At 35.7% G+C, this 24,924-nt stretch overlaps 2 protein-coding genes across 2 annotated transcripts; both read left to right on the plus strand.

Annotated features, from left to right (window-relative positions):
* Positions 1–608: 608 nt before the first annotated feature.
* capza1a (capping actin protein of muscle Z-line subunit alpha 1a) lies at positions 609–8,000 on the plus strand. The gene is made up of 9 exons (XM_026266257.1): positions 609–747; positions 2,647–2,710; positions 3,322–3,373; positions 3,703–3,766; positions 3,978–4,184; positions 4,279–4,358; positions 5,982–6,132; positions 6,813–6,875; positions 7,017–8,000. The coding sequence occupies exons 1-9, from the start codon at positions 709–711 to the stop codon at positions 7,155–7,157; spliced, it is 861 nt and encodes a 286-aa protein (XP_026122042.1). The 5' UTR covers positions 609–708; the 3' UTR covers positions 7,158–8,000.
* Positions 8,001–8,737: 737 nt separating this feature from the next.
* On the plus strand, positions 8,738–23,693 carry st7l (suppression of tumorigenicity 7 like). Its single transcript, XM_026266258.1, has 15 exons — positions 8,738–9,007; positions 10,519–10,601; positions 10,704–10,863; positions 10,948–11,002; positions 11,121–11,236; positions 11,327–11,405; positions 12,217–12,305; positions 12,387–12,487; positions 13,672–13,786; positions 13,886–13,958; positions 14,077–14,179; positions 19,012–19,162; positions 19,396–19,488; positions 19,904–20,043; positions 23,493–23,693. The coding sequence occupies exons 1-15, from the start codon at positions 8,839–8,841 to the stop codon at positions 23,586–23,588; spliced, it is 1,623 nt and encodes a 540-aa protein (XP_026122043.1). The 5' UTR covers positions 8,738–8,838; the 3' UTR covers positions 23,589–23,693.
* Positions 23,694–24,924: the final 1,231 nt, after the last annotated feature.

Genomic DNA, 24,924 nt, shown 5'->3' on the forward strand with positions numbered 1-24,924 from the left:
CCGGTCATAACATTTTATTATGAGAAAGTCTCTTTAGTGACACTCCCTAAATCTGTTGCTTTACACAATATGCATAGAGGAGATAACGCTTTTTATCTGGATGGGGTTATTTAATTAAAAACGCAGTTAGGTTTGGTAAATCTAAAACTTAGAAACTAGACATCTGTTTTTCCGTCAAATCGTAACCAAATATGGCCTGATTTAGTTTTTATTAAGTAGAATATATTAGGAAATGTATGCATTAAATATGAACAGTTAAAGTTAAATAAATATACTAAATAAAAATAACTAAATAAAATAAATCGAAATAAATATATGGTATATCCTACTTATAGAGAGAGGCTTTTAAAAATATTTTGTATTTAGAGCAAGAAACAATATATATATAGCTAATAGAAATTCAATAGCATAAATAAGATACAAAATATATATTATATCCCTGGATAATAGTGTAAAGATGATATATTTTGATACAAAGCCTTTGCAACATGAATGACAACTTTTAAAGTTATAAAAATTTACTGAATCAAAATATGTAAAGAGAAAAGAGGCCAGTGGGAGAGCTCATATGGTGTACAAAGTGTAAAAAACATTTCAGTGGCAAAATATAACGTTAAGTACGTAAATATGTAATTTTGAACTCTTTTGTCAAGTTCCTGATTGTTTTCCCGTGATGCAATTCGACAGGGCAGGTCCAGTTGAGCCAAGATGGCGGACTTTGAGGAACAGCTTTCCGAAGAAGATAAGGTATGTGATTATCAATTCAGGCTTCCTGGTGTATCTTCCCTCTTTTGTTACCGGGACATGTACGACTTATATATTTTCATGAACGTGTCATAAGTGTTATTACGCGCATTGGATGTTTTACAGTTTACAAAATCCGCGATGAACAGCGTGCTAAGGAAGCTAGCAAGCTAACTGAAACTCGATCTAATCGATCGCACTCCTCACAGACGCTAGACTATGTAGATATTACGGGACTGAGATTGGAGATGAATATTAATACTTACATACTCTATGTAGAAAATGTATTTTATTAGATAATATTCATGTTTTCACGTGAACATTGGAAGTATTATTGAGTTCACGGACTATTAGAAGAGGTTCGGACGTGTGCATAGGAATCAGGAAAAATCACTTCATCAAAATGATCAACTTAATTAAGACAACATTATAAAATATGTTCGTTTATATTTGCGTCATTTTTCACATAACTTAGTATATTATTACAGTTAGTTTGAATACAAAAACTTATTTAAGATCGTTTTCCCGTGATAATATATATTTTTCGAATAGTATCCAATATATAAATAACTACATTTAATTATCGTATTAGACTCATTTAATGAGATCAAGGGGAAGTGTTTTTCTTGCACTTAAACAGGGGCGCAACCTCGGCTCTGGTCTTGTTTGTATTCTCAGCTGAGTTAGTGTCGCTGACCCAGCCCTCTTTCTGCATGCTCTTACATGCGAGCGGCTCTTCCGGTCTCACGCTCCCACCCCCTGCCGCCGAGCTGATGCGAGTCAAAGGCTGTTCTAATAGGTGGGCTCGCCCCTCCGCCTCTGCAAAGTCGAAACAGTCGTGTTGAGGCCAGTTGAAGGAGGGAAGAAGCATTTCAGAAATGCTTACATATGGAAAGTGTGTTGCAGCTGCAAACTGCTCAAGATTGGCTAGATGTGATCTTTAGATTCCACTGTTATATTATTCAGCTCTCCAGTGGGAGATAAAAATAAAAACTTGGCTTTTGCTTCAGCACAGAGGTTTTCCATGATTAAAAAAAAACAAAAAAAAATGATTAGTCGTGCAGGATAAAATACGAAATGTATCATAATATTGAGCAAAAGTGTTAAATACGCTAATTAATATTTAAATGTTTTGTCATATTAAGCGTTTTGTCATATTAATGCCGTTAAAAATTAATTGAAACAATAAATTAATACATCAATTAAAAGTTGTTATATGATGTGTCAGTAGTGACACATTTTCTTAAGATCTTACAGTTTGATTTAAACCATTATGTTGCATTTCCATTGTGATTTCTTTCTTTATCTTACAGCTTGACTACAGTTGTTTGTGGTCAGAATGCTCTACAGGTGGTCTTGACTGTTGTTGTTTGTTGTCAGTCTGTTTCTGTTACTGAAGACAGACCCTGTACAGGTTTCCACATTCAGAAGAGCTGGAATGGGTCCAGAATGGGAAACATCCGCAGAGCCAGAGCTGGACTCAGTGTCACGGCCCTTAATGCTTACATGTGCACTGCTAAGAAAAGCCTCAATTCTGCAGCCATCTAAGGAGTGGCACAGAGAGGGGCCCAGTGTCATCTCAGGAAGCATTTGACCTGGTTTCAAAGGAAGCGCAAAGATATACCAGCTTCCTTTAGTTGATATGTGTTCTTTAAGTTGCTTTTGGCAAATAGTCTCTGGAAATATGTGACCGTGGCATTAGCCTGTGGTTCATAAGAATCGCTTGTATGTGCAGAACACCCTATTCCACCTGTTCTTGGACCTGACAGGTTTTCTTGGGTATTTTTGAGATATTAGATGTTTTCTGCATGGCTTTGAATAATCACTGACACCTCAGTTGTGAGTTTTGCATGTGCAAACATCTCTCTTGTTTTCTTCATAAGTGCTTTTGTTTTTCCTCAGGTCCGCATTGCTGCAAATTTTGTCATCCATGCTCCACCTGGAGAGTTCAACGAAGTCTTCAATGGTAAAATATTCATGCATCATATGTACAGGCATTAAAAAAATCAAACAATGACTTATTGAGACAGTTTGGAGTTGGTGAGATTTTTTTATTGTTACTATATAATAATGTGCTCTTATGCTCTCCAAGGTTGCATTTATTTGATTGAAAATACAGTAAGAACAATAATATTGTGAAATACTGTTAAAATTGAACAGTTTTGTTTTCATATATTTAAAAATGTAATGTATTCCTGTGATGCAGAGCTGAATACTCTTCCATTTGAATTAATTTAATAGTAAATTCATAAATGCTGTATTTACAAATAAATACTGTTAAAAACACTACTGTTCAAGAGTTTGGGGTCTATGTAAGATGTTTTAATGTTTTTGAAATTATTTATTTATATATATATATATATATATATATATATATATTTAAAGTCTGCATGAATGTCTTAATTTTCACTTTGCATCCTATTGAATAAAGTTGAATTTTCTTTAAAGAAAAAAAAATCTTTCAGACCCTAGGTTTTTGAACAGTAGTATATTGTATGTTAGGAGGATGTATGTATTATGTTTTTTTTTTTAAGAATGTTCTCATATCATCACATGACGTCTTTTCTTTGGTTTCAGATGTGCGGCTACTGCTCAATAATGACAATCTGCTCAGGGAAGGGGCGGCTCAGTGAGTAGTCTGTATTTATTACAGTATATGAATGCGTATTATATTACTATCCTCCCTGCCGGTTTTCTGCTAGCAAAATAGATAAATCGAGATTCTCTTCAAGAGATGCCATGAGTACGCAACCCGTTTTCAGTGTCTCTTTCAGTTTAGATTCCCCTTCACAATATGAATAGTTATATGGAGAAGTGGTATATTTAGTTCCGTGGCTGTATCAAAAGCCCTTTGTTTAAATTGAATCAAATTCTGTGAATCATTAATCAGGGTTGAACTGATGATGTTGCTAATTTTGAATACATTACACTAAAAACTTGGTTTCCTGTTTGTAACAGTGCCTTTGCCCAGTACAACATGGATCAGTTCACACCTGCTAAACTTGAAGGAAGTGAAGATCAGGTGATTATAACAAGTACTTTTGAACTGAAAATAAACCCTAAATAATTTCTTAACATACATTCACATAGTCAGTTTGTGCAAGATGTAACAGTGCACATTATTCCAAAGAAACTAAACCTTCTTGTCAGAAACATGTTCACCCTCTCAAATAATGTTAGTAGGAAAGAAGAGTCTATTGACTGAATTGACTTAAACTGCTTCCAATCTGCAGGTTTTGATCACAGAGCATGGAGACCTTGGCCATGGACGGTTTTTTGACCCTCGTAAAAAACAGTCATTTAAGTTTGACCACCTGAGGAAAGAGGCGACTGACCCAAAGTCTCACGAGGGTGAGGCGGCCCTCAGGCCGTGGAGGGATGCTTGTGACGAAGCTCTGAGGGCGTACGTCAAGGATCATTACCCCACTGGAGTCTGCACTGTGAGTTCACTAGATCTCATTTTCTAAAGGAAAGGCTCATTTAATAAAGCGAGTTCTTTGTGTTTTTTGCAACATTTTTGTTGTTGTTGTTTAGGTTTATGGGAAAACCATCGATGGACAGCAAACGATCATTGCTTGTATCGAGGGTCATCAGTTTCAGCCCAAGAATTTCTGGTAATTTCTTTATCCTTCTCTGTTTAATGGTATGACTTGAGCTTTAAATCGCATATCAGAGTAGTGGTGCTCACGAAGGTGCCTCAGGTTTGAGACTGACCTGCAACATCTACCAATATCATTCCTCACCTCCTCCATTCCCTGTCCCTCTTTGATCTTTCTGATAAAAAATAAATCAATAACTTCTAATAATAATAACAAGCACATACTCCTAAACTGCTTTCAAAATGATGCACTTATGCACATGTAGAGTATGAAGGATATTTTGTCATAAAGGGTTAGTTCACCCCAAAATGAAGATGATGTCATTAATTACTCACCCTCATGTCCAAATTCGTAAGATCCTTTGTAAATCTTTGGAACACAAAGATATAAGAATGGATGAGTAAATTGTTTTTGGTTTTTGCGCTAAAAGAGTTCCGATAGCATCACAAAACTGAAGTTGGGCCACTGATGTCTCCTGAACTGTTTTATTGATGTTTTTACTACATTTCTTGACCTGGGAACATTTCAGTTGTGTTGGTGTCTATGGAGGGTCAGATGGCACTCCGATTTCTTCAAAAATATCTTACTTTGTGTTCCGAAGATGAACAAAGGTATAAGGTGTTTAGAACGACATGAGAAATAAACACCTAAGTAAATCATTTTCATTTTGCATGCTTTTTAATCCTTTAATCATCGGAGTCTGATAGCCCCTCCCCCTTCATGATGTGATTAAACATGCAACGGTTGAGTGCATGAAATGCTAAACATTCCAAACTTTGTTTTTAAAAGTTATTTAAGTGGGTATTTAAAGTGTACTTTTTCTTTTTGGAAATTTCATCAGGAATGCACTACTCGCACTATTTATGCTACATATCATCAATAAATAGTGCATACTGTAAGACTGCGATTTGGGATGCTCCTCTAGTAAAAAAGTTTGGATACTGCAAAAAACAAAACAAAAAACACTCATGATTCAATGTATTTGTTTTAATACATTTTTAATAAACCACATAAAAATGATGCCCTATTCAGACGGGAATCGTTTCTCATGCAGGCATCTATTCAAATATTTGCATGGCTCCTCAGGGCTAAAACTGATATGTTTAGATGATCTTCTGAAGAGCTAGTTTTGGGATCCTGATTTCTGACATGTTCAGTCACAACACAAGCGGTGGATGGATATCATTTTTAAAATGTAAAAAGTTAATGCATTTAATACAGTTACCGGCTTTGTTCCAAGTATGATATATGATCTTTAGGTGTGGGGAATGAGCTCTGCCCCCACACAGATCATGACCCTACTGTATGTAGAGACTGTTATGTGTCTTTGAATGGAGAACAGGTGCACCAGACTGCAAAGATCACCTACTTGTAGCACTGACAATCTAGTTTCGCTCTTCCACACATACAGATAACAAAACACATGGCTTAGTTGCACAAAAGAACATCATCTTTAAGCAATGTGCACAAACACTAAGATGTCATGTTATATCCCTGACAATGAATGGGTTTTGCATACTATAGTAATTATGATGGATTGCATGCAACACTGGCTTTCGTCGTACAATATAGCTACTAGAAATGCCATCAGTCTCGTTCTTCTTGTCCGTAAGACCTCCTCCATTTGTCTGCATACAGGAACGGCCGCTGCCGATCAGAATGGAAGTTCACCATTTCTCAGGCCACTGCTCAGGTGGTGGGAGTGCTGAAGATCCAGGTTCATTACTATGAGGATGGCAACGTGCAGCTGGTCAGCCACAAGGATGTGCAAGAGTCTCTGGTCATCTCTGTAAGTTATTTGAGCCCGAGCTGCTTGGGTTTTGGAGTGAGTATGCTTACTGATAATGAGTCAGTACAACACAAACAACCTGCCTGATAAAGGATCAGCCGACTGCCCTGTGAATGACTTCTCTAGTGACAGTGGGTGTGGTGCTGTCTTGATAGATGAAGCACGTGATGCCTTTTTGGTACATCTGTTTCCTGGACTTTGAATTGTTGCTGCCTGGCATGGCAGAATGATATTTACTAGTTAAGTTTAGACTACCATTCAAAGGTTTGGTGTCAGTTTTTATTTTTTATTTGTATATTTCTTGTGTGGATGTACAGTTTGGCTTACCAGAACTTACTCTTCATCTAGTCAGCCTGCTGGCTCAAACTTTGACAACAAATCTCTTTTCCCAATATCCCAATGCTCACTTATGACAGCATGAGAATGATGCATTAGAAAAAGCATCAGTTAATCACCTGATGTTCTTCCTTTTAGTTTTGTTGAACTAACACCATATGCTGCTGCTTTGAGAGAAAAGGAATATGAAATTGCCCTTAAAATCCATTTAATTCTGACCACAATAAAAATGTGTACACAAAAAGGACCAATCACTGTTTAAAACTTCTTTTTAGGAATTATGAGTGCACAAAATATCCACTTTTGGTAGTTAAGTGATTATTATTATTATTTTTTTTCGACAGAATGAGGTACAGACTGCCAAGGAGTTTGTCAAAATCATTGAAAATGCTGAGAATGAATATCAGGTTTGTTGATTTTGATTGGTTAGTCATTATTTTACATGACTGCAATTGCAGGTTAGTCTTGATGTATTTTATAGCACCTGATCATATCTACGATGTGTGAAAAGTCATAGAGTGCGATTTCCCCTGCCGTTTGCCTTCCAGACGGCCATTAGTGAGAACTACCAGACCATGTCTGACACCACCTTCAAGGCCTTACGCCGGCAGCTTCCCGTCACCCGTACCAAGATCGACTGGAACAAGATCCTCAGCTACAAGATCGGAAAAGAGATGCAAAACGCTTAGACACACGGCATGCCTCCGCTCCTGCTCGCGTCACAAGCAAAGAGACAAGCTACGACGGGCCCATATCTAAACCTGAACCTACACCTGAATCCAGGGTGGGGCCAAGGCGAGAGGGTCCTTCAAGAAGTGTGCTAAAAATGTGTCTGTCCTTTTTTTTGTTCGTTTGTTTTCCAGAAGCCACGGTTTGACCTCAGCTGAAGAGACTGCCTCCTTTTCTGTATTGTAGGAGGGCGGCAAGCTTGTTTTAATGGGTTTAGCAAAAGTTTTTGCTGTTGAACAAATACCTCCCATGACACCAGTGTACAGCGTCATTAATGCCCCCCTTAAATCCCTTACACCTCCTCTAGATCAGCGTTCCCAATGCTTGACACACTGAACTTTTTATTGCACTCAGCCCATATGATCAATTGAGACCATTTTGTTTACTTTTTTAACAACTCAACAAAGTTTTACTTCATGTTGAGTCGTAAAATAAGATACGTAGCCCTAGCTGGTTATAAAGAATGTCTTGACAGCAGTTATCATCACTGTGTTGTTTTCCAACGTAAAGATTGGTTTTTTTAAAGCGTTGTAGGTGCCATCATCTGAATGTTCAGTCAATTGATCACAGAGAGGGTTGTGCCAAAGTGAGCCTTGTATTTGTACAGGAAGTCATTTCAGGTTACTGTTCTGTGTGGAAATGGTCCCATCGTCGTACTCTGGTGTCTAAGAATGGTATATATACTGTATGCAGTTACACAAAATATTTGTCAGCCTCCTACCCTAGCTTTTATTGCTAACTATTTTTTACAAATTGTAAGAACAAATATGATCCCAGAGGAATAAATGATTTGCACCAAACTGACTTCATTACTATTATTTTTAATGTATTGGAACATCATTTAATGCCATATTATATATATATAATATTAAAATGCCGTTTTACTTAAAATGAGGGGTGTAAATTTTCAAATTTAGCTCTGAATCAGTTTAACATTAGTTGCTTTGGTGTCAAAATTATTATTTTTTAATTACTGAGCTGTGTTTTTATGGTGTATTATTATTATTATTTCAAATAACAAATTCCGTAACTGGTACATTATAAATTAATTGTTAAACTGGTGCATTTAAACACCCCTACTGAAATTGCTAGGATATTTGTTTGGTTCTTGCTAGAAAAATAATTTAAAAAGATTAAATAATATACTATACCTATAAACATAAGCCTCAGAAATTAACTTTAATTGCATTTTTATTTCATGTTATTTTCCAATTAAATTTTATTTGCCAGATGGTGATTTTTTTTTTTCAATCATAATGGATTTTAAGTTTAAATTTTAATATTTAAATGTTTTTTTTTTTCTGTTTTTTGTTTTTTTCTATTTATTTTATTGTTTAAATTATTTTTCTAACACCTGAATATCCATTAATTAGGTTGACAACAGAAGATTTTCAATTAAGGTTTTGTGTGTGTGTGTGTGTGTATATAAAATTGTAGTATTTTAACGGCCTAGTTTCACTTTAAAAAAAAAAGTATACAGTATATACTGCATTATGCTGTTCTGTAATTCGTATAGGTTTGAGACAGTTGAGTTATATTTATCAAATGAACGAGAGCTGCGCCCTCTGATGGAGAGCGTCGTTACTGCACTCTCTCCTCCACTATCCCACAATTCTAATGTTTACGGCTAGTCGGTGAAAGATGGCGGACAGCAGTGGCCGTAATCCTCAATCACCCGGTTTCACCGATAAATTAAAATCGTGGCTGTGCTGGTCGTGGACGTACATATGTGCGCTTTGGTTCGCCATGGTCTTAACGATGGTTTACGTGCTGAGGAGCCCTCTGAAGCTGCAGGAGACCGTCAACGCAGGTGTGTGTTTATGTTCAGCTGTGTGGATGTATCCAGCCAACACAAGATATCTTTCTGTCCGTTTAAGGAAAAGTTCACACAAATACACTAATTCTCTCGTCTCCATGTAAACCTGTGTGAGTTTAATTTGATGTGGAATATGAAAGGAGTAATTCTGAAGTGAGTGCTGCTCGGAGTTTTCAATGCAATGTCAATGAATGGTGACTGAAGATGTTAAGTGTCCAACATGACTCTAAATTGCTGTTAAAGATCATAACAACACTCGAGTCGTGCAGTTGTTTGAAGCATTGTGAGAGAAACAGAACTGCATTTAAATTCATTACTGAAACATTGAATTTTAACGATTACTTTAGATAAAAGCAGCTGTCAAATGCAAGTCTAAGAAATGTTATGTTTTGTACATTTAACATAATTCTGAAATCAGTGCACTTAAGCTGCACTCTTATGTCTCATATTTGTTTATCCACAAATGTTTAAACTTGTACATAGTGCGGTGTGCATGTGGTGTTTGTGTAGTAGCATTATTCAGAGAAGTAATTTACTTAGTGTGCTATGACCGTAAACAAATGAAAATATGTTGAGGTTTTATCATCAATATTTTCTATACTAAATTAAAAATAAATTAAGATTAAATTTATGCATTTAGCAGACGCTTTTATCCAAACCGACTTACAGTAGATTCAGGCTATCAATTTTTACCTATCATGTGTTCCCAGGGAATCGAACCCCCAATAAGCTACTTCATTTTTCAGTTAAAAAGTTTAAAATATAATATATAAAACGTATATAAAATGTTTAATGTTTTATAAGTGCAGTGTGCATGTAATGTTTGAGTAGAAGCATTATTCAGCAGTTAACAAAAAAATTGATTTTAGTATAAATTGTAAAATTGTAATTGTTATTTACGCAGGATATGAGCGTAATCATTATTTCTGTACATTTGTTTAAAAGACAATACATTTCTGGCCATTTTTTAAATTATTATATATTTAAAATCTATAAATACATTTCCACTATATATATATATATATATATATATATATATATATATATATATATATATATATATATATATATATTGCTATTTTGCATTGCTTTAAGCTAGTGCTGTCAAATGATTAATCGTGATTAATCGCATCCGAAAGAAACATTTATGTTTACATAATATATGTGTGTTTATTATGTATATATAAATACACACATACAGTATAGATTTAGAAAATACTTAAATGAATTTACATGTATATATTTATATTAATATATTTTATATTATATATAAATATTTATTATATAAACAGCATATTTGACTGAAATATATACATGCATGATAACCATAATTAATGTACACAGTACACGCGCACATTATGTAAACAAACACTTATTTTGGATGCTATTAATTGTGATTAGTCGCGATTAATCGCTTGACAGCACTAAGCGTTTTTCAAGATTGACAGGTGTTACAGTTTTTTCTTAATATGAGTAAAAATGTCTATATTGTTATACATCCACAGCATCTGTGTTTTTAAACACTCTTACGCCTAAATTCTATGTTGCGCTGACTGGAACCTCCTCGCTCATCTCGGGCCTTATATTGGTGAGTATTTTTCTTGACTTTGGTAAATTGGTTGTCAGATAACTTAATACTAACTTCAGTTTCAAAGCTGTTTAAAATCACAATCTTTGCGTTTATCTTCAGATATTTGAGTGGTGGTACTTCAGGAAGTACGGCACGTCCTTCATAGAGCAGGTGTCTGTCAGTCACTTGCGCCCCCTACTGGGAGGAGTGGAGAACAGCAGCTCTGTGGGCCTCTTCTCTTCTGTAAACGGCGATGCCGAGCCGAGAACCAACGTTGCAGGTTTTTGAAAGTTACTACATGTTTATCTTTCTAAATATTATAAAGTGAATGGAATATACAGCTCTTATTTTATTTTTCTTTCAGAATGTAAAGTGTGGAGGAACCCACTGAACCTATTCAGAGGCGCAGAGTACAGCAGGTATATTGTTGGACGTTTCTAAAGGTTTCATTTAATTTGAATATTTGATTTTTTTTTAAATATGACAGTTTTCTGTTATTTAAAAAAATCCTATTCATTCATGATCCTGTCATTCTAGGTACACTTGGGTGACAGGAAAAGAGCCCCTGACATACTATGACATGAATTTATCAGCACAAGATCATCAAACCTTCTTCTTGGGAGACACTCAGCAACTTAGACCAGAGGACTCTGGTTAGTCTCATGCTCGTCCACAAGAAATACCTAAATCTAATCAGAATTGATGTTTAATCATGATTGTTATCCCTCTTGTTTGTTCTGCAGTAATGCAGAAGGCCTGGAGGGAGAGGAACCCGCAGGCACGAATTCGAGCAGCTTACCAGGCAATTGAACTGAACCGCGAGTGAGTTCCATCCATCCTTGTGATTTTATTCAATTATAGCCACAGATGTCTCATCCAGTCAGACTTTACAGCTGAAATGGTCAATAAAAAAAAATGCATAAACGAGGGATGCACAAAATATTGGTACTATTTTACGTATTTGCTTATTTTAATTTTATTTTATCAGTCAATATAAGATAATTAGTAATGCATGCTCTTACTTTTACAATTAGTCATTTAAATTTAATTGTATTTTTCATAATGTGGATTATAACGATGACGCCTGAATTGACTTGTAAATTGTCATTTTAAAATGATCTATTTAACATTTTTGTGTTATATTTTAAATTATTTAAATATACAACAGCTATATAAGACATGTATCGTTATTTAATGACTCGCTTTCTGTTTCAGCCAGATGTGAACATGGATTTTATTTTTTTTATTTTTGATTCTATTTATATCTATTTCATCGTATTAGATATTTAATTATGTATGTTATTTTCTGTCACTTAAAGCTAATCTTAACACATAACAATCACATAATCGTAAAAAAAAATTATAGCACTATTTCATGTAATATTTTCGAAATTAATGTATACTGTACTAATTTTTCACACTGTGCATTATAATGTTGATGCCTATTTTTTTATTATTTTAATACACAACAGTATCTTATTGTAATATAAGCCATATATTGTTATTGAACATAACATAAGTGGAGTATTTACTGGCTTTTCTGTGTCGGCAGAATTTAATCATCAGTGCATCTCTACTGTTGGCATCAAATTGACTTCTTCTGACTCTCAAGCATATGACTCATTCTTTGCAGATGTGCTGCAGCATATGTGCTCCTGGCCGAGGAGGAAGCCACAACCATCACAGAGGCTGAACGGCTTTTCAAACAAGCACTTAAGAGTGGTATGAAACTTTCACACTGTCACACATGTATGCTCAGCATACAGTAACTCACACTGTTGCTTATTCTCGTTGCTTTCACAGCCGGAAAAGACACCAATCTTGTGGTCTACATCAAGCGCAGACTGGCCATGTGTGCAAGAAAACTGGGTCGCATCAAAGAAGCTGTAAAGATGATGAGAGATGTAAGAGGAGCAATATACCACTTACCATGTTTAGGTGTTGTGGCTGTAAAAAGTGGGTGTTTTGGTGATTTATCTTATGGGCTTATCCCTTACCACATAGACTTTTAAAGAAATTATTTTACAGTAAATTAGTTTTAAAGCTGCAGTAGGTAACCTTTGTAAAAAATATATTATATATTATATTATATATATACATTATGTCCTGACAGTAAAATATGAGACAGAAAATCTTTGAAAAAATTAAGCTCCTCTGGCTCCTCCCAGCGGTCCTATTGCCATTTGCAGAAATTCAACCGCTCCCGGCAAGAAACAACCAATCAGAGCTGCGGTCCGTAACTTTGTTTGTGTTCAAAATGTAGAAAAATGTATACAATAAGCGAGTACACCATGAATCCATTTTCCAAAATGGATCCGTGTTTTTAGCTTGTCCTGAATCACTAGGGTGCACCTATAATAAGTGTTTATATTCTGACTATTTTAGATTGCTTCGGGGGTACCGCGGCGGAGTAACCCAGTACCTTTGTGATTCTTCATAGACATAAACAGAGAGAAGTAGTTCCGGCTACAATGTTCTTCCGCAAGACGCAAGCAGTTCTGTTTATTAACCGCTAGAGCGTCAAAGGTTCCCTACCACAGCTTTAAGTTTTAGATTTTTGAGGATCTAAATTACTTTCTGTGGTTTTCCACAACTTGATTGAACATAACTATAACTTTAGTGCAGATATAAATAAAATTCAGCCTTTCTTTATAAATGATAAAACTCTGGTCACATGACTCTAAAACGTGTTGTCACTCCATGTCTATAGATATCCTCAGGGCAAGTTTACATTCAACATTTACCTGAACATACCTTAATATTTTCTTTGATACTGATACTTTTTTACTGAAAGAGAAACTTAGAATTTGAACAATAGATGTAAAAATGTCAAATCATATACTGCATCTTTTATGCCCAAAATGTTTATGTTCTGTAATCATCAGAGAGTAATTTCTGGTATAATAATTGAACACTTACAATTGTTTATGAATACATTGGAGCTCAGCCTTTACTTGAAATTCACATTTTCATTTTATTTTATTTTACAGTTCATTATTTTATTTCATTTTGTTTTATTTTTGTGGTATCTTGCACGTGAAGTATGCTCTGTTGCGTAATATTGTCATTTTCTTGATTCCTTGCACAGTTAATGAAAGAATTCCCCTTACTGGGAATGTTAAACATTCACGAGAACCTTTTAGAAGCATTATTAGAGCTGCAGGCCTACGCTGATGTACAAGCAGTCCTTGCAAAATATGACGGTAAGCTCATTCATCTCTCAGTGTCACTGTACATTTCATAGACGACAGGAAGAGATGCTAGTATCCTTTATATCAACTGTCTGATGTTTTTCCCTTCAGATATCAGCTTGCCAAAATCAGCTACTATATGCTACACATCTGCCTTACTGAAAGCCAGAGCAGTGTCAGATAAGTAAGTCTTCAGCATCCTGGAAATGTCTAATATTCAATAGCATATTACGTATCATAGCATAGGTGATGTTTATGGATTATAGTTTGCTGAATGAATCTGTGTGTGTGTTGTATGGCAGGTTTTCGCCTGAAGCAGCGTCTAGACGAGGTCTCAGCACAGCAGAGATGAACGCAGTAGAGGCCATACACAGAGCCGTGGAGTTCAACCCACACGTACCAAAGGTTTGAATGATTTGTTTCTTATACACTACTATTCAGAAATTTTGGGTCAGTAAGATTGCTTTTAATGTTGGCAAGGGAGGTCTTTCATGCCCACCAAGGCTGTGTTTTTTCCATTAAAACAGTAATATAGGGAAATATGATTACAATTGAAAATTGAAAATCTGAGTTTTCAGCATCATTACTCTAGTCTTCACGGTCACATGGTCCTTCAGAAATCATTCTAATATGCTGATTTGCTAAACAACAAACATTTCTTATTGTTATAAATTTTGGAAACAGTTGTGCTGCTTAATATATGTTGAAACCTTGAAACTTTTTTTTTGCTTTCTTTGATGAATATAAAGTGCAAAAGAACAGCATTTATTTAAAATTTAAATTTTTGTTACATTATACATGTAATTACTTATACATTATACATGTAATTACTTTCCATTTTAATAAATTTAATTGAGCCTTGCTGAATAAAAGCATCAGTTAATAAAAAAAAAAAAGAAGAACTTTTGAACGACAGTCTATATGCAGTAGCATTTATACAATCGCTATTGTGTCACCACACGGAGTTCTGGAATTGCAACAGTAAAACGAAACTTTTTATCGAAATTTCTGAAACTAAATTTTGATTGGATTTGCTAACATCCAATAATATAAAAAAATAGCAATTTCAAGTGATCTTACCCTAGTAAAAAAGTAATATATTTAAAATATATTTATTTCATACCAAGTATAGTTCAAATCTATTAACATACTTACTGAAATCGCTTTAGACTTACTGATATAAAAGGTCTAATTCAACTTTATTTGGAGTACTACTTGTGCACAATGCACATTTCTTAATATTAAGCTTAAAATGTGTTTTAATGTCACTTGATCAGGATTGTATGATCTTTTAATAATATCAGTCTTTGCATGCAAGATATTTAAAGTGTAACTGAAGCATATTTGCAACAGTTCCACTTTAGCACAATCAAACATACTTCAGTATATTTTTAGAGTAAACTAAAGTGCTTAAAGTACAAAATTACTTGTTCCAATTTAGCAGATTTTAATCATACCAGATTAGTATACTTATAGTACAATTGGAGGATATTTTTATTTAGTACATAAATATATAAATGGATTTGTATTATATCTAGCATGAAATAAATGTATTTCAAATACATTTAAGTATATTTATTTTTTACTAGGGTATCATGATGTATAATGCAATTTTTTTAAGTTACTTGCCCACACATCAGCATTATCCCACTGATATTCGTGTGTGCGGAGACACATTGTCATGACCAGGAGGTGATGCTGTTGAAGCACACTGCAGTCCTCTTCACTAAACAGAAACTTTTCTAATATTCACATCAGAAGTGCATCGTTCAAAGTTTTACATTAAAACACATAATTGCAAGTGGGCTTGTCGACCCATGAATCCCGTGCATAGATTTTAGTAAACCGTGTTTAGGGCAAAAGTTGTATCACCTTTGATTTCCTTTTTGCTCTTTAAAGATGTTTTGACTCTCATCAGCTATTTCTTTCTTTGTACCTGGTTCCAACTTGCAACATTTCAAAACACTAGATCGGACTTCAAAGCGCTTAACCTCTTCACACCCAAACATACCGTCTCAGTATTTACGCACATGCATGCAACTCAGACGTGCTGTATCAGACTACAAAGTGCACCTGTTTGAGATGTGCAGCAAATATCAACACACATACACCTGGTCTCTCATTTGCCAGATCTGCCCCTAGAGCAAAAAAGACTCTCCAGAATGAACAAAGAGTGTGTTGGATGTCAGTAGTATTACTATTACATTTGTGTGATCATTTCAAACAATGACTTGTCTGTCCTAAGGTTATACCGCCAACATTATGTATTGAATATTAAAGATGTGGACTTGTAGTATTTGGGCAATGCAGTAATATTTTATGCTAATATTAAACAAGCAATAAGATACAAGAGACCCAAATCTCTGTCCTTTATATTTTTATTATGTATAACAGTTTAATAAAAGTGAAAGGCACTTGATTATTTGCTCAAATTCATGGTCTCTCCTACTTTTTGCTTATGTCGGTGGTTTTCAAACTTTTTGATGGAAATTTCCCCCAAATGTTATCCCTCTTGATAAAATATATAATCAGCTGCAAAGCGAACTTTACAACAAACTTTGATATTCTAAAAAGATGCTTCATAAATCCTTTGTCATTGTACTGAAGCCAATGAAATTTACTAAACTATTCTGTATGGTTTATAAGCGTTTTAAAAAATGGGGACATGGGTTATGTCCTCATAAGTCACCCTCTCCTTGTAATACCTGTGTCATACCCATGTCATTATACAGAGTTGTGTCCTGATATGTCACAAAAACACACGCACACACACACACACAAACACACACACTCACTGGCCACTTTACTTTCAGCTGCACATCCATGAAGCCGATCTCCCATTCCACCACATCCCAAAGCTGCTCTGTTGGATTGAGATCTGGTGACTGTGGAGGCCATTTGAGTAAAATGAACTCATATTGTGGCATTTAAACAATGCTCATTTGGTACTAAGGGGCCCAAAGTGTGCCAAGAAAATATCCCCCACACCATTACAACACCACCACCAGCCTGAACTATTGAGACAGGATGGATCCATACTTTCATGTTCTTTACACCAAATTCTGACCCTACCATCTGAAAGTCGCAGCAAAAATCGAGACTCATCAGACCAGGCAACCTTTTTCCAGTCTTCTATTGTCCAATTTTGGTGAGCCATGCCTTGTCTTGCCTTCTTAGCTGATAGGAGCAGCTCCGGGTATGGTCTTCTGCTGCTGTAGCCCATCAGCTTCAGGGTTCGACGTGTTGTGCATTCAGAGATGGTATTCTGCAGACCTTGGTTGAAACAAGTGGTTATTTGAGTTACTGTTGCCTTTCTATCATCTCTAACCAGTCTGCCCATTCTCCTCTGACCTCTGACATGAACATGGCATTTTCATTCCCACAGCTGCCGCTCACTGGATATTTTCTCTTTTTTTGGACCATTCTCTGTAAACCCTAGAGATGGTTGTTCGTGAAAATCCCAGTAGATCAGTAGCTTTTGAAATACTCAGACCAGCCCGTCTTGCACCAACAACCATTCCACGAGACTTAAATCTCCTTTCTTCCCCGTTCTGATGCTCGGTTTGAACTTCAGCAAGTCGTCTTCACCACATCTAGATGCCTAAATGAATTGAGTTGCTGCCATGTGATTGGCTGATTAGCAATTTGTGTTACCAAGCAATTGAACAGATGTACCTAATAAAGTGACCTGTGTGTGTGTGTGTGTGTTTGTGTGTGTGTGTATGTTTATATCTATATATATCAGTCACTTGAGAACAATTTAGTGCAACCTTGCTCTATAAAATCTAAAAAATAAAAAAAATTGCCCCAATTTTTGAACAGTAATGTATGGTATAAACATAACATCTTAAATGTTAACTTTGATATCCTAGAAAAATTATAATGCATGATGTCATCTGTCAGTACCTCGCCTTTGCATCTCCAAGACCACCATAGTGTAATGTCATCGTACAGGGTCTGTACGGTCAAGTGAAAAGAGATACTAGACAGACTGAGACATAGGCTTATGGGAGTTCAGCAGGAGCTTAGGAGGAACCTCCACATAAAAGAGACCCATCACTGACACTTGATCCGCCATTAAAAGAGGTGACCGTGATTGTGTGCGGGCGTGTTGTGTAGAACAGCTGCCTGTCGAATGTCAGCCTGATCATAAAGCTAAATTACCCATGTCATGCGCGCATATGACATATCCAACATTGTGATTGTTACTGAAATATGTTTGGATATTTGCTCATAATTCAGAAGGTGCACTTGACACGTTGCAGAGGGAATCTGTCGAATTTAGCTGTAATGTACCATAATCACAGCCAGGGGCATTTGGGTAGGTTATCCTCTGGATAATACCATTTAATCCTGTTGTATTGCCCTCCACAACATTCACCCCGGGGCCCAGAGCAGGGGAGAATTTAAGTATACAGGCTCAGTGTGAGTATAAAGCTCTCATATGTACACTTAACAAAATAAAAAAAATAATGTATAGTGTTATTATGAAATATTTTTTATATATATTTTATACAGATGTTATACCAGTATTATTTTTTATTATTATTATTGTTTTTTATTTTTTGAAAGATCTATTTCTGTGTTTTGCCTTTTATTATGATAAAAAGCAGACAGGAAGCGAAGTGTGAGAGAAAAGGGGGGTGGGATTGGGAAAGGTCCTCAAGTAGGGATTCGAACTCGGGACGCCTGCACTTGCACACTGAGCTATCTGCGCCAACATTTTACCAGTATTTCGATTTATGCATTGCATTTTGTAGTGTTATATGGTCGAATGTCTGGAAAATGTACTAGTAATTTTCTGCCAGGAAGTTTTTATTTTTATTTTTATTTTTTACCGTGTATGTGTAAATATCTGAGTCACACTTCACCCCAATATTAAAGGGGAAAACAATACCTTATATTTTGCATTAAGAAAATTAAGAATAATTTTGCATTTTTTTAAAGACCATTAATATTTTTGCCATTGTAACATTATTTTCATGACACATAATTGCCTTATTAATTGGCCATAATTGCCTGAATGCATTAGTTTTGATAGTTTTTATGTATATATTTATATACTTTACCACATTAATAATGTAATATTATACATAATTTATTTATATTTTGAAAGTAATTGTTTCTATAATAACTTTCTGCTTTATGGTAATAAGAATTGAGAAGGCTTAATTTAAATTTTTTTGTTTCAATGAGTTAATGTAATTAAAATAGGTTTGTTTTGTGTGTCGTTGCAGTATTTATTAGAAATGAAGAGTCTGATTTTGCCACCTGAGCATATTCTGAAGAGGGGAGACAGTGAGGCGGTGGCGTACGCTTTCTTTCACCTGCAGCACTGGAAACGGGCAGAGGGGGCGCTCAACCTGCTACACTGTACCTGGGAAGGCAGTATGTACAGTGCACATCTGTTCTTTTTTACATGCTATCATATTCATGTATAGAATATGATTACCATACTCATTTACCATGACAATTACAAGGTACTTCAGAAGTACTTAAAAGCATGGCATGCTATTATTGTTGTATCTGAAAAAACTAATGTAATTTTTGTAAGCTGTTTACTGTAAACAAAATGTAAATCATCTCACTTGATATCAGTTGACACCTTTTGACTCTTGTAGCTTTCCGGATTATTCCATACCCCCTGGAAAAGGGTCATCTCTTCTATCCTTACCCAGGATGCACAGAAACTGCAGACAGAGAGCTTCTGCCTTGTAAGTATACACTATATAGTTTTATATATCTGTTGTTATGTTGTTAATGTGCTGTGACTGTCTTATTAGAGTGATTTCAATAAAAATTGTACATGCAAAAAAAAATGGCTATTGTCAGTAGTGTAGAGAAGAAGCAGTGCTCAGACAGAGGTAACTTTCAAACAAAGCAGCTTCCTGTTGGTCAGTGTGGCAAATTCACAGCCTGACACAAGTTTTGCATGCTTTGCAAACTCTAAATTGTATAGATTCTCATTGGAATAACAGGATTTCGCCCCTGAAATTTCCCTGAGCAATGCTAAATGTGACCATACCTTTTGCATTAGGATAGAGTGTAAAATGATTAAAAATAAGAGTAAAATAGGGTACTTACTGACCTGTTATAAGATAAATAAATGTCTTTATCTCTCTCTTCCAGCATTTCATGAGGTTTCAGTGTATCCGAAGAAGGAGCTTCCTTTCTTCATCCTCTTCACAGCGGGCCTGTGCTCCTTCTGTGCTATGTTGGCCATGCTCACACACCAGTTTCCAGAGCTCATGGGGGTCTTCGTCAAAGCCGTGAGTATCTGCATGCCTCACCAAGCCCAAAAGTGTGTGTGGGTTTTATTTTTTTATTTTTTGGTTTTCCTCTTGTCCCTCTGTGCCCTTATTTATTTCTTTTTTTGTTTAGAAGAGAAAGTACACAATCACTGAACTCCCAAGATAAACATTTCTTTGTGTTGCAATATAATAATGAAGTCTGTCAATGGCATCCTAGATGGTACAAAGTGCAGCTCGTTATGAGACCACATATATATATATATAGTATATATATATATAGTGTCGTCGATCTCTGAATTCTCAAGATAGTAAAAAACAGCGGCGAGCGCTGCGACGAAAACACAGAAGAAGCTTAAGGTTTTACCCCATTTACTCTCAAATACATTCATGCCAAGCTCGATAAACAGAGACGACTTTGGTAGTTGATACGCTGGAGCTTCTTCCTGTTATAGCGTCCTGTGTTTCACACTGCCCATGCGCAGAACGCCTACATGCAATGCAGCGAAAATTACAGCTGTTTGAAAAAGCATTTGCATTTTTACTTGGTTTTACTGGCACTTAAAGCCTTCAGAACGTGAAAATATCGATCCTAAAGTATTGTGGCAGAGCAAATGAACACCTCCTAAAAACAAGAGTGCCCAGAGTGCAGAGGGCGCATGTTTGTGTTTCTGAGTTAATTCTTTCGAGTTTCTCTATGCATAATTTCATAGATATGTGGCTATATTTAACCACTGGTTCACCTAAAACTCTTACACTATCTGTAGTTAAATGGCATGGTTTGATATAGTGCTCAGGTAAATTTGATTAAGTAAATGTTAAACTTTTGAAAATGAGAAAAAAAAGAACCACATATTGATGAATCAATACATGAAAATTATGTGGAGTGGCCCAGTACCTGCGTGATTCGTCATAAGCAGAGAGAAGTAGCTTCGGCTACTGTGTCCTTCCACAAGTAGAAGCATGCAGTTCTGTTTTGTTAACTGCTAGAGCGACAAACAAATGTAAACTAGTTTAAAGGATTTTATATTTTGTTATTTTTAATTTGTATATAGATTGACTTACAATACTTTGCACAGTAACTTATTTACAGTTCTTAGTCAATGAGGTAGGGAACAGAAAGGTGAAGGGAAATTAAGGAGCAGAAGAGAAGCTAAGCCAAGCGGGCCTTTGAACTGTTCGTACAACAACATTTAGCCTCTCCGAAGGCCAGGATGCCCTTTTCTGTGGCGGTGCGTTCTTCTCTTATCGTTGTTTACATTCATTTGGGTGAATTAAAAGCGAGTGATTGATTTCAGAGCAAGTTTGAGTTGTTGCACTAGACGCCACGGAAGGGCCTCGCGTCTGACTTGCATTCGAAGTCGCTCTTTTTCCATTATACTCCCTCGCTTGCCCGCGCACATCCACACAAGCTTTGTTCCCCGTCCACTCCAAACATCTTGTTTTCCTTGGGGAACAATGCCCTGATTTGTAATTGCAATAAACTCCTGAATGTGAAGACATGCAGCCTCATTGGTCTTTATCTTTTTATCAACCTCGTTTGTCATGTTACAACATGTATTTATGCTAGCACTATCTATTTCCTGGATCTGGGTTAAAATGGATGATACCTCTCCAGCCTCCTCTCTTCCCGTCTTCCTCCCTCTGCGACACACGGCCCCGGGCTTCCTTTCCCATATTCCGTCATAAACATCTGTTCATCCGTGAAATGTATCGCTTCATAAACACATTTGAGGCTTGTTTATGGTGGATTGAATCGTGGAGGTTTCAGTGTTTTTCAAAGGGACTGATTCTCGCCAGTTTTATAGTCCTGAAGTTGGTTGCCATCCAGAGTTTTTTTCTCCTTTTGTTTGTGTCTGTCAGGACCTCCATGTAGTATCCCAGAGGGACAAGCTCTATCATACTTATGTCTAGCACTTCAGGCACTTTAAAGGCAACTTTCTGACAGCATGTGGCTCAGTCAAACACTGAATAGTCTATGAGTGAGGTAGATAAGATGAGCAAAAGCACTGCTTTCATTTTTTTTTCTTCAGGTTGGACATGCATTTCTCATATATTTCCTAATTTCAACATCAGCTTAAAGCGGCAAGTTTAGGACTGAAAATCATTAATTTCACAAAATTGTTGTTTGGTAAAAAGGTGTTTACTGTACTATAACACCAAACTACTGTACAGTCGCTACCAGAGATTGGAAATTAAATCTCAAATATTGAATATTCAGTTAATAATAAATGTAAAACTATATATTTTTTCTGTATGTTTTTCTTAATAATCAAAATCCCAGTTTACTTTAGATTTCAAAATGAAATTGTTATATTTCTAAATAAATCCTAAATACAAAGTTATCATTTTAAATGTATAATTGTAAATCCAAATGTATGCTTAAGTCTATGTATATATATGCATATTTGCATTGCAGATATATATTTAAATATATCAGTGTTAATCATGACTATATGGATGTAAATCTGGATAAATGCAGTTTAATTAATCTGAAAATATGATTGTGAATCCATATATGTATATGTTTATTTATTCAGAATTAAAACAGTTTTTATTCTGTATAGATTAATGTAAAATCCTGAATATATATATATATATATATATATATATATATATATATATATATATATATATATATATATATATATACACACACACAGAATGTAAATTTTATATTTTAAATATAAAAAAATGTTTGCTTTCCACTCCAACATTTGTTTGGCAAAGTACACCCATTTACTTTAGAAATATAAAAGTCTGTTTCTTCAATATTTTGCATGGAATTTAAAGGGTTACTCCACCCCAGAATGAAAATGTTGTCATTAATCCCTTACCCCATGTTTGTTCCAAACCCATAAAAGTTCTGTTCATCTTCAGAACACAATTTAAGATATTTTAGATGAAAACCTGGAGGCTTAGACTCCATATCACTGTGCTGTGTATACTCTTCTGTGTCCTCCGTGCCACAAGGATGCACTGTTTTATTTCAAATCAAAGCTTAATACACGTAGTAACAGCGCCTCCTCGTGGTGCAGAAGACACAGAAGAGCGTACGCAGCACGTTGATATGGAGTGACACAGAGGAGACCGTTGACAAAAGAATTATTGAATAAAGTCATTATTTCTGTTTTCTTCGCTTACAAAAAGTGTTCCCGTCACTTCATATACACTTCATATTGCTCGTTTGATGGCAGATGGAGTGTCTGACCAAGACTTTTCATACCTTTTATGGACCTTGACACTGTTATTTACTTGACAGTCTATGGGACAGTCTCAAGCCTCCAGGTTTTCATCCAGAATATCTTAAATTGTGTTGCGAACGGATCTTTTACGGATTTGGAACGACATGGGGGTAAGTGATTAATCACAAGATTTTCATTTTAGGGTGAAGTATCCCTTTAAGATGTGATTATTAATTCCGATCCATCTGACTGTTTCTCTCTCTCTCTCTCTCTCTCTCTCTGCAGTTCTTCAGCACCCTCTTTGCACCACTGGGCTTTTTTGCAGACAAGATGGAGAGTTTTATGCCCTCCTGCCTGTGGCATCAACTAGCAAACGTCTGACGTACACACACAGCTCAGACATACTTGCACTTGAAAACACTACTGTACATGTGTAACGTGCCCGTTAGCCACCTGTACTGACAATAAAAATGTTATGGCTCTTTGACGCACTTTGCCTTCTCTTTTCCTGTAGTAATTAATGCCTTCTGACATGGTTGAGTAGAACAGTAGAAGTCAATCTGAACATGTTGATGAAATGGCCGATTCTCAACCTCTGCGCCGTGACTGGCTCTAATCCCGCTTAAATATGCCTGCTATGGCCGCAGGGCAGGTTGCCACAGTGATATAGTGCTGATGCAATCACTGAAGAAAAAGACGGGCCTTGTGTACCCTGAAGATTCGGCAGTAAATCATGTGTCTGTTTTTAGAGGACCTCACTTAACAAAAGTTCAGATCCACAGCATGAGGTTGAGTTGGTTGCACAGATGAAACTGTGTGTTCATATAATACTATTATAGTCTTATAGTCATGCATTGCGGTTGTGGTCATGAATATCTATCTGTTTATATATGATGGTATGTTGTTCTACAAATGGGCCAGATTTGGATGATATTTAAGGCCAGTTAACACTATGATAACTATATAACAATGAAGATAAAGGTTTAAAAACCATTATGTTAGAAAGCTTTTAATAATCCATCCTGCTTTAAAGAGCTCAAGTATTTAAAGCGGGAGACTGCAAACCTTCAGTACTTTAATAATTAACAACATTATTGTGCGTTAAAGTAGACACTAATGTAGTTACACTATTGTTATAGTTCTCTTTATAGTTATAGTTCTTGGTTTTAATGGGCAATCTGTTCTGGAGACAGTTGATGAATTCATGTTGCATATGTTCACATAATTGGCCGGCAGAAAAGACTTATCAGAATGTTTCATCAAAATACTGTTAAAACATGAGCAGGACATGCCAATCACACTTATAAAAAGACTTGCACTATAGGAAAGTAACCAAAAGAATAACAAAGTGCAGTTAAATTGTTTGCGCTACAAACCAGTGTGTTCATAAATAAGACAGTACATTAAAATATGAAGAAGGAATTTGCAATATCAAGCAGTGAAACTAGCTGTTTTTGGTAAATCTATAAATAGCTGGAGACCAGAAGCCTGACCCATAAAATGTACAAATGGCTGCGCCCATATTACGTGAAAAATAAAATGGTTAATTAATTCTGTACTATTGTATTATATGTATCATCTTTTTATAATGAAAATCCACTTCAATGAGATAAAGTCATAATTTAATTTTACAATCTTTTATGCAGCAATCATGTTATTTGTATTCCTAAATGTTTTTTTTTTTTTTAGATGTATACTTAAAGGTAGGTTTGTTGGC

This window comes from Carassius auratus, chromosome 6, assembly GCF_003368295.1.
Source record: "Carassius auratus strain Wakin chromosome 6, ASM336829v1, whole genome shotgun sequence".
NCBI lineage: Eukaryota > Metazoa > Chordata > Actinopteri > Cypriniformes > Cyprinidae > Carassius > Carassius auratus.